Source organism: Echinops telfairi, unplaced genomic scaffold (assembly GCF_000313985.2).
Source record: "Echinops telfairi isolate 266 unplaced genomic scaffold, ASM31398v2 ScPeMD7_7;HRSCAF=31, whole genome shotgun sequence".
NCBI classification, from domain to species: Eukaryota; Metazoa; Chordata; class Mammalia; order Afrosoricida; family Tenrecidae; genus Echinops; species Echinops telfairi.
The window spans coordinates 25,827,988-25,839,213 of record NW_022103904.1 but is presented as its reverse complement, the minus strand read 5'-3'; the positions used below and the strand labels follow the sequence as shown (position 1 = coordinate 25,839,213).

Genomic DNA, 11,226 nt, shown 5'->3' with positions numbered 1-11,226 from the left:
GTTAAATGCAAACAGGTTTTTGTCCAGGGCATTTACCAAAAGCAGTACAAAGCAATTGTCCAACACTAGGATTGCCTAAATAACAGGTTAGTGAAGAAAAACTGGTGATTAATAAAGCTCAAAAATAGTACTGGAACTCTAGAAGACTCTGCAGCTAATGTAAGCCCATGCATATACTCAGAAGAAAGGCCCTAAACTCTCACCTCTGGCTGTCCTGGAAGGCTTTACAGAAGTGGGAAGTGAAGGTTAAGACAAAAATGTAAACCATCTTGCTGAGTGCTAAAGACTTTTCTCAAATACAGTCCGCTGGTAACATCTGGGAGTCTTCCGGATTCTAGGCATTTAAGGCAATCTATGTCCAGTTAATAGCTAACTACTAACTTTGCAACAGAAATTTCAGTGGCCACACACAAGAAAAAAATTAGACTTCCCAAAATTAATTCTGAAAGGTCACTAAACAGCAATAACAACAAATCTTGAGGAAGGGGGAGAATCCAATGTCCAGAGTTACCGCATTGAATTATTAAAATGCCAAATTTTATCACACATGCAAAGAGATAAGAAAATATGGTTCATCCACTGGGGGGAGGGGAGATTGTTAACATGGGACATTAAGAATGTTCCTCAGATGAACCCCTAAAACAATCACCCTGAGATAATCTTTAAACCTTAAACCAAAAGTATTCCTTAAATTTTTTTTGACATCAAACAACTGCTTAACTTCTTAAAGAATCCCTGCCTCAGATGAACATTGGGCCTCTACTCAAGTACTCTTTCACCGCAAGTATCACTTTGTTTTAATAATCTGGCATTCCGTGATGCTCACCTTCCCCACACGATCGCTGAAGACAAAGTGGGTGCATAAGCAAATGTGGCGAAGAAAGCTGATGGTGCCTGGCTATTAAAAGATATAGCATCTGGGGTCTTAAAGGCTTGAAGATAATAAACAAATGGCCATCTAGCTGAGAAGCAACAAAACCCACATGGAAGAAGCACACCAGCCTCTGTGGTAACGAGGTGTAGATAGGATCAGGTAACAGGCACCAAAGACCCAGAACAAAAAATCATATTGTGAATGAGGGGGAGTGCAGAGTGGAGACCCAAAGCCCATCTGTAAACAATTGGACATCCCCTTACAGAAGGGTCACAAAGAAGAGAGGAGCCAGTCAGGGTGCAGTATAGCACTAATGAAACATACAATTTTCCTCTAGTTCTTTAAGGCTTCCTCCACCCCACTATCATGATCCCAATTCTACCTTAAAAATCCGGCTAGAGCAGAGCATGTACATAGGTGCAGATAGAGCTCTCAGGAACAATACTGAGAGTAGCCATACCAGGAGGGTTAAGGGGAAGGTGGGGGAAGCAAGGGGGACCCGATCACAATGATCTATATAAAACCTCCTCCCCGGGGGACGGACAACAGAAAAGTGGTAAAGGGAGACATTGGTCAGTGTAAGACATGAAAAAATAATAGTAATTTCTAAATTATCAAGGATTCATTAGTGAGGGAAAGTGGGAGAGGAAAGGGAAAAAAAGGGGCTGATACCAAGGGCTCAAATAGAAAGAAAAGGTTTTGAAAATGATGATGGCAACAAATGTACAAATGTGCCTGACACAACGGATGGATGTATGGATTGTGATAGGAGTTGTATGAGCTCCCAATAAAACTATTTTTTTAAAAATGCCTGCCTTGAACGCTGTGCTCTTTTATAGAACTATGCCTATGGGATCAAGCTGACAACAGTTAACTCAAAAGGGTAGACAGGACACTTCAAGGGCGCTGAATTTATGTTAGATGGGGAGGAACAATTTGGAAAAGAACAGTGAGTGATTGCACATCTGGAAAAATGTTGTCAATGGCACAGAATTGTACATGTAGAAACGGCTGAATTGATGCTATATTTCTCCAGTTTTAAACCAAAATATTAAAAAAATTAAATGATCTCTCAGGAAACCCAAACAACACACTCAATAGAAACCACATCAGAACCTAAGGGAATATATTAGAATGCTATCTCACTGAAAAGATGATATTTAATATTAATATTAATATTAATAATACTATAGCCAAAGAACCAAATAAAAATTCTAAAGTTGAAGTTCGGATTCTCCCTACAGCTGAAGGACTGAGCAGAGGTATCAGCAAGTAAAAGTCCATCTGTGTCTCGATATCCAGGGATCCAAACTGGCTCTGGGTTCATGCTGCCAAGTTCGCTCTCTTCCGCTTGCGTTTGGATATTTGAGGCCGAGAAAAACTCTTCAATGTCAAAATCGATTCCCGGATTCTGGGTTGGGCCGGATGGGAGCTGTGCGTCAGGCCCAGTGTTCGTGTCGGACAAGAGACTACGGTTATCCGATGTCTGGGCAGGCAGGTTACTCGACAGGATGTTTTCAAGGTCGCTCCGCAGGTCTATGGTTTGGGTCTGATTGTCCATCATGTTCTGTGAAGGAAGCAGACTGCTCTGTGCACCGAAGCTGATCACTGGTGCGGACTTCTCCAGGTCTTGGTTGAGCGTCTTTGGGTCATTCTGAGGTAACAAACTGTGAGCAACTAAACTGGTACTTGTCACATTGTCTGTGGAAACACTGTACGATGAGTGGACACTCTCAGAAATGTCTCCACACATGACAGCTTGGTCAATCTGGGCACAGCCGTCTACAGAACTCGGCATCCCACCGGTCTGGGTTTCTCTGGAGATGCCCCCGGACTGGAAGCATCCATCTATAAAGGCATCGGTCTGCGCAGCTATTGATGACGTTAGCTTGGAGCTGGGCAGGAACGTCTGTGTCTGAACACTGATGGGCAGTGACATCTGAGAGCCAAACGTCAAGTCCGTTTGAGAGCAAGATGAAACAGCAGAGTCCGGGGGTGCCCACTGGGTGGCAGGCAGGCTTTGTGAGGCATAAGATAGATCTGTCTGGATGTTGATTGAAGAAATGCTGCTCTTTTGACCTGGGGTCCCAAGTTCTTGTAACATGTTAGATGGGCTTTTACCCAAGTTCACCTGGACACCTGTACTGATAGGCTCAACAGCAACAGGGTTCACAACTTTTGAAAAAGGCAAGCCGTCCTTGAGAGTGCATGTCTCAGAATCTTAGGCCTTGAGATGTTCGACATGCAGACGCAAACAGACTTAAACTTCTTCTTAGACAGTCATCCCCACCTGCCCCTGGGAAGCATCCTGAAGCTCTCCAGCTTCTCCATGAGTACCGATTTGTCCGACACAGAAACCCAGACGGAAGGCATCTCCCCTGCCCGGCTATCAAAAAGTATAGCGTCTGGGGTCTTAAAGGCTTGAAGGTAATCAAGCGGCCATCAAGCTCAGAAGCAACAAAGCCCACATGGAAGAAGCACACCAGTCTATGCAACCACGAGGTGTCGAAGGGATCAAGTACAAGGCATCATCAGAACAAAAAATCTTACCATAGTGAATGATGGGGGAGTGAGGAGTGGAGATCCAAAGCCCATTAGTAGGCCACTGGAGATCCCCTTGCAAAGGGGTCTCGGGGAGGAGATGAGCCAGTCAGGGTGCGACGTAGCAACGGTGAAAAATACAACTTTCCTCTAGTTCCTAAATGCTTCCTCCCCGCCCCCACTATCATAATACGAATTCTACCTTGCAAGTCTGGCTAGACCAGAGGATGTACACTGGTACACATAGGAACTGGAAATACAGGGAGTCCAGGGCGGATGATCCCTTCAGGACCAGTGGTGTGAGTGGCGACACTGGGAGAGTAGAGGGAAAGTGGGTTGGAAAGAGGGAACCGATCACGAGGAACTATATGTGACCTCCTCCCTGGGGGACGGACAACAGAAAAGTGGGTGAAGGGAGACGTCGGGCAGGGCAAGATATGACAAAGTAATAATTTATAAATTATCAAGGGCTCATGAGGGAGGGGGGGGGAGCAGAGAGGGAGGGGAAAAATGAGCACCTAATGCTGGGGGCTTAAGTGGAGAAGAAATGTTTTGAGAATGATGAGGGCAATGAATGTACAAATGCGCTTTACACAATTGATGTATGTATGGATTGTGATAAGAGTTGTATGAGCCCCTAATAAAATGATTTAAAAAAAAAAGAGGCTGAGTATCAGTATTTGTTTATAACTACTGGTAGGCTAATTTTAAAACTTCACAAAGAAAAACTCAGGACCAGACTGCTTTATTGGCTAATTCTACTGAACATTTAGAGAAGAAATAATATGAATCCTTCACAAGTACTTCTCCAAAAAATTGATGAGGAGAGAACATTTTTCATCTTCTTCTATAAGACCAATCTTACCCTGATACAAAAACAGAAAACAGGTATCACCAAAAAAAGGTAAACTATAGACCAAATGTAAGATCTTTTGCCTGCTAAATTTGGTACTCACATAATTATTTTTAAAACTATTCCCAAGATGGTTCAGAGGAATTCAAGAGCTAAACTGATGCCTAAAAATACAATTCCATCCAATGTGCAGCCCACTCAGCGAGGTCTGCCAGTGGCCAGCAAGCTTTCCTCTACTCTCCCCACCCTCTTCCTCTGCTTTGGTCAACTCTGAGAAGTTATTCTACTGCAAAGGAAATGCTTCAAACTCTAGTCACATCCTCTAAACACTAACTCCCAATAGCCTTACACTTGAGTGAATGAAGGTACAAGTTTATCCCCACGCTGCTTTGCTTTTCAAATAGACTGCAACCCTAGCTTATTCTCCTAAATCCCACTCCTCTGACAGTCAGAAAGAGACTCCCTCCATACTTTGTCAGCAACAAAGCAAGCACTATCACCAAAGGCCTACACGCGCCACTGAAGCCAGGCCCTGCCTTGGAGATTCTGAGCCAGCAGAACTGGAGTTGAAGCTTATGAACTTGTGTTTTAAAAATGGCTCTTTAGGTGATCTACTGGTCAGACAAGTTTGGGAAGCTCTGAACCAATAAAATGAATCAGAGACACAAACTCCACCTCCAGCTTCTCTGCCACCCAACTGCTTCTCACCTGTGTGTATGAAATCAGTGGATCCACAGTCTCAGTTTACTGCTACAAAGTAGGTGTTGTGATTCAACCCCCCTCCACAGGATCAAGTGACATTCTGCACGGTAATATGCCTCTTAAATGAAACTTGGTGCCACCAGACCCCACATTAACATGATTAGGACATGGTAATGTTAACTACAAAGGAGATCTATCAACATTGTAATATGATTACCCCCAACTCCTCCACCTTTAACCCAAATGTAGGGTGTCCATAGGGTACCAGTGCACACAAAGGTCCAAAACACAAGGCCTTGGTTTGTTTTTCTAGCTCTCTATTCCCAGAAAGCATCTCAACTGCTGGGTTAGGAATTTATTTCTGACACCTACTACAAGAACCTTTAAAGTATAGTTAGGCAACTAATATTTGGGGGCCTACTACATACAGGCAACTTCTTAGACAGCAACAGGATCCAAGTACAAATTTGGTCAATTTCCTCAACACTGTAGCTCAGGCGGCAAGGCAAATAAACTTTTGAAAGGTGTGTCACTCACTTTCGAAAACTTAATGTTCATAGGTGCATTCCCAGTATTCCTAATAACCAAAAAATAGAAGCCAACCTAAACATCCACTAACAGATGAAAGGAAAACAAAATGTGGTATACTTATACAAAGGAATTTTATACCTTGCAGGTATTAGACCAAGTGAAAGTTGCTAATCACAAAAACAGCAGGTATCAGATGGCTCCATTTATCTGAAATGTCCAGAAGCCAGCCACAGAGGCCATCTGTGGTTGCCTAGGGTTGAGGGTGGCAGGGGTAAATGAGCAACTGCCCGTTTATTTGGGGGTAAGAAAAATGTTTTGAAATTGATTGTGGTTATGATTGCACAACTCTGTAAAAATACTAAAAGCCATTAATTTGTATATTTTTAAATGGTGACTTACATGGTATATAAATTTTATCTTAATAAAGCTGTTATTGGGGGGGGGGGGGAATGGCAGTATCTACTACTGTTAAACGTCTATGAATTCCCTCTGACCCACTAATGCCACTCCTAAGGTATGCATCTAATAGAAATGCTTATTTCACTAAAAGGCATGGACAAAAATATTCATATACCACAACAACAACAACCACAGATGGTTATCAGGGGTGCAAGAAGGAGGGAAGGAAGAGGATGTAATAGGCTGAGAGTAAGGAGGTGTTAACTTGAATGAAGGAAAGACAAGGGAAAAGCAAGAGGGGGACGGGGCACGGATATAGGGCAACTCATGGGGAAGTTTGATAAAGTCTCTGAATGCAAAAAGGATGATGGGATATGTGAATCCCCACTTAATCCACAATTAAAAAATAAATATTCATAAGAACACTTCCCAAAAGTGGGAAGCACTAGCTTAAACGTAGTTCAAAAACAGCTGTACTCCCAGCTGTGATGTTGGCAATCAGGACAGTGGTAAAAGAGAGGGGCTGGACAAGGACAGAAAGGGACAAGAGGCAGCTCCAGTGCTGTTGATAATGCATTTTAAAAATCTGAGTGAAAATGACAAAAGTAGGCTCATGCTTGGAGATTAACACAACTGTAAGCTTAACTACACAGAACAGCATGAGTTCTTGGAAGGTGGCATCTCTGCCTTTTCTCTTTGTGACACTACAGTGCTCTGAATCTAAGAGTGCCTAGAAAACACATACTGTCTTTGTTCTCTGAAAGCAACATTCTGACGATTCTCACCTGGGCCTTTTCTCTCTTTGCTCTGATCAGCGTGTCTTGGTAGTGCTGGGCCACTTCTGCCTGCACTCCCTCAAGCTTGGCCGCAGGAATCTGCAAGGCTTGCAGGGTCTTTTGGGCATCCCCTTCATCCAGGGCTTCGTTAATTAAACCAATGGCTAAAATCCCTAAGCAAAAAAGGAATTTTTGATTAAGAAATTATAAACTAAACAATCTTTAAACATGCGAATCATAAATCCTCCTGAGAGTCCCCATGATTCCAACTATAACTTGTAGTCTGTAATATCAGGCAGCAAAAGCTAGCTTCTTGTGCACACAAAAAAAGGCTTCTATTCTAAGCTCGTGTCCTTTTGTTTGCTTGCTTTCTATTACTCTTAACTTAAAGAGATGAGGATTGTGCTGCTCCGCTCCCTACAATACACATTCCAACGTGCCATCGGGCCAATTCTTGCTCACAGAAGGCAAGAGTTTGGGAATCTTAAAAAGTCACCCTTTACACATTTCAAACAAAATCCAACCGTTTGACAGAAGATACGAGACTTAGGAACTTCTCATTCCACAGCACACAGTAAACAAAAGTCAGACCATGAGCGAAGCCCAGTTAAACTCCACTCCAAACCAATGCTCTTTCTACTGAACTAGTTCAAGATTTCTCTCAGGAACTACAACTAAAACGAGAACCGCTCATTTCATAGGTGTCTTGATGCTGTACTGCTTTAGGAAGAACTCCTAAACTTAACTGCAGGAACCTGGCCTGGGGCCCAAGCAGGAAGTCGCTCTTATTTTCTTAACACAAACTACCAGTTTTATCCTGCCCAAAAGGGTCCCTGTAAGTCAGCTTTGACTTGATGGCACTGAGTGAAGGTTGACCAGTTATAATAATAAAGGCACCATTTAGAAATAACACATGATGTACCATTCACACCTCAAGAAAAATTTTGTTCTTATTGGGTACAGCATAGTAACTCGCTGGTGTTCTGAGAGCAATAATCAACTTTCGCTTTCTGAATTATATATCAACACACACATACAATCTCTCACCCAAAACCTTTCCAGAACTAGTATTTAGAACCAGTTCATAGAATCACCATCTTTCTTTAACTATGACATTGAGTCGGTGGGTGGGTGAGGGGAGAGTGGAGGGAAGAGTCACAGGAAATAAAATACTCACTCTCATGCTCTTCTTGCACCACCAGATTCACGTGGTCCACACAAGCTTGGATGTCATTCCAGGTGACAAATTCATTATTCTCTGCGCGTGCCTGAGCTTTCAGCTTCATCAAATCATCGAGATACCTATCCCACCCGGCAACAAAAAAGACAATGAAGACTAAGGAGCCAATGTGCAAGGAGCAAAGATTGCTAAAGTATTCCAACAGTTTGGTACATTCTGGAGTCCAGCTTTGGGACTAGAGCGTTACCTTAAACAATGTGTGAAAATACAGTATCAACAGCCTCATTACACATCTAAATCCCAGGCTTTCGAAACTACCTCTGGTATCAAGAAGTAACAAGGTAACAGCTTAAGCAAATTCCATTAAAGACAAGAAAAGAAGGCCAGAATCCCAGCCGATGAATGGAAATGGAATAGAAGATCAACAAGTTATCCCTCCGCTCAGACTGAGAGTACTAGTATACGCCGGGATTAGCAACCAGAGTAAAAATATCAGGGGGCTGGTGAATGGAAAACTGAACATTCTGGCAATGCAAAAAGAAATTGTGTTTTGGCAATAAGGGAAAAACATGTATTGGAAGAACAGGCTCTTTCTCTAATCCAGGGATTAGTCCTGTATCTCTGATGGTGGGACAAGTAGATTCCATATGCTTCTTGAAAAAAATACTGAATACTGACTACTGACACACATTTAGATCTATTTTCCAGTTTACAGGAATAAAACAAATGCATAGAAGATGTTGGAACTATCCAGAAGATGGATTTCTGGGATATTTTCAATCTCCAACTCCTGGAAGTTGTTTGGTATTAATTCTTATAAAAGAAATTATTACCACCTTTTCTTTAAATGTGTCAGTATAATAAGCTATAATGAGTCAAAGTAGGGAAAAAATTTGGAAAAACAACTAAAGTTACAATACACAAGAGTGTTGATAATCAAAGAGAAAACTGCTTTCGGGCGGATTCCCTGCCCCCGACTCTGGGCTCCCACCTCTGGCAATTCTCTTCCTCAATGTTGGTCAGGCCTGTGACGGAACTGCTCAGCTGTTTCCACACTGTATTCATGTCTCCTGATTCCAAGGCCCTGTTGATGAGGGCCACCGAGGACAACATCTCCACGGCGACAGCCAGCTCAGGATGGGTGAGGCTGTGCTGTACAGAAACGGCAAGGGGACAAACAGTAAGGAGAGCCTGCCGAAAACACTCAGGGAGATTAGCCACTGCGGTGCACCAGATGGAGTCGAAGGTTTTGGAAAGAAAGGACTACCTGGCTGCTTTCAGAAGTGGGGATGACACCACCACCAAAATAAAATAAAAGCGAAGGGGAAAAGTATTAGGTATTACGTTTACGTCCACCTCATTTTTCACACACACAAGACAGGCTCCATCACTCACTTCAGGACTCTGCTGCTGCAGGGTAGCCAGTTCTTTCTGATACAGATCAGCAGCAAATGGATACACCTGGGGCAGCTGGGCTTCAGGATTCATTAGCTCCAACACAGTCTTCTCCGCAACACCCTTCTGGATCGCAGCATTAATTGCAGCCACTGCAGCCAATCCTGGGTAAAAACAGGTCAGAAATGCTCACTCCTGAGGGGAAGGAGAGGCCAAGTTTTGAAGAACATTATATTCTGTGGATAAACTATTAGCCATAAAGTTTGAGGAGGAGCTTTTCATCTTCAAAAAGCAGCCTAACTATTTTCACTCATATTTTCTGTCCACTCCAATTCACCCTGTGTGCCAACACTACCCTTGAACAAAAACATCTCTCCCTCCCACCTAAGCCCAGCATCCCAGGCTGCCTTTCTGGGCATCACACCATCTTTCCAACTTCAGCCCAAAGCATCTGAATATTTTTTATCCTAGCCACCATTCCTTAAATTTATCTTTTAACTTCTGTCCTTCTTTCACCTTTCCCTAATTGCCCCTCATTAGGCACATCCTTCTCTCCCCTGTCAAATCCTACCAGCCCGTCTTTGCTCCTCCAGATATGGATACCACTTCAGTTCTACTCTGAAACCACAGGTGGTTTCGAGAACCCTACAGCCACCCCAAACACTGGGTGGTTGATTATGGTTTGGAGAGGGGGTGAGAGGCAAAGAAGCTAGTGTCAGACCCTTTGCTGACATGCAGGTATAAGTCCCCTCCTCTTCTGACTCCACAGGGGGGCTTTTAAAATGTCCATGGAAAAGTTCCATTTCCTCCTAGAAGTAAACGCCCAGCCACCAGGCTTCTTACTTCTCTGATACTGCTGCGCGGCACTGTTGGCAGCATCCACTCCAGACTGCAGCTCCTCCTTCTGCAGGGGCCCAATCTGACCGCTCTGAGGAAAGCAAAGAACATTCCTGTCACTCGATTCCTGCTTATGCCCCTAGATTTTCGAGGGTCCTATTGCAAAGGGATATAAGCGGACTGCCGAGTGGCAGTCTGAGCTACAGCTTTTCAAACGCTTGGGCCAAATCTGGAGTAGAGTGACATTCCAGACATCAGTACTATTTCTTTACAAAGTGCCCAAATGTTCACTATAGGATGTTTACACAACCTTTAGCGAACCAATGTTGCTTGACTCTGGCCAACATATGCTGAGAATTTATAAAAACAATGTATATAGATATATACCTGTCCTTATTTAGATAAAGAATAAAACCCTTTCTAGTTTGTTCTAAAAAAACCACACTATGCAATCCCACAGAGTAGTCTGACTGCACATTAAGTACTTCCCCAGTGTTGGCTGGAGGAAAGTAGGGAGGTAAGGTTTTTTAATTAAAGTTTTTGCCAATGCCTTTTAGTCGTGGGGCAGGAGGTGGGTGGGTGGAGTGAAGGGATGGCTAAGCTGGGGAGTGGGGTGGGGGTGTTTTCAATGAGAATGCACAACTCTATAACCAACTCAAACTTAAGACAATGTGTATGTCATCTTTACCTGATTTATATGCAAAAGAAAATTACGCTGGGTAAGAAGGGCCCATTAATCTCTTTAAGGAACAGCCCGGGTTCAGATGGATGCACACAAACTCTTACAGGTCCAACTTAAGGGTAATTTTACCTGTGTCTTCTGCTGTTTGTCACTCAGGAGCTGCTTTAAGTACCACTCACTGTTCTGTTGCTCCAGGCCTCGCAGAGCCAGAGCAGGTGACTGCAGGGCCTTGAACAATGCCAGTGCAGCTCCCTGCTCTAAAGCCAGGTCGATATTTGCTAAGGCGGAATATGCTGAGGAGGAAAAAGACAAACGCTTTTAAAAAATATAACTATGTTAACGTAATGATTAGACCAGATTAAACCTGCTACAAGCTGCAAATATGAGGGGCTTCAAATATTTCATGGAAAAATTCCAATATCTTTCTAGTCCGTTTTCCCACAGACTTTGTAAAGC

General features: G+C 43.2%; 1 protein-coding gene across 1 annotated transcript in view; it reads right to left on the bottom strand.

Moving 5' to 3' along the window:
• Positions 1-11,226, bottom strand: part of IQGAP1 (IQ motif containing GTPase activating protein 1) — a 118,136-nt gene that overhangs the window by 41,596 nt on the left and 65,314 nt on the right. Inside the window, exons 9-14 of the mRNA XM_004708091.4 lie at positions 10,900-11,063; positions 10,095-10,179; positions 9,252-9,415; positions 8,848-9,008; positions 7,854-7,978; positions 6,686-6,849 (exon numbers count right to left, since the gene is read on the bottom strand). Of these exons, the coding sequence (XP_004708148.1) occupies positions 6,686-6,849; positions 7,854-7,978; positions 8,848-9,008; positions 9,252-9,415; positions 10,095-10,179; positions 10,900-11,063 (863 nt within the window). The remainder of the gene's footprint in view (positions 1-6,685; positions 6,850-7,853; positions 7,979-8,847; positions 9,009-9,251; positions 9,416-10,094; positions 10,180-10,899; positions 11,064-11,226) is intronic.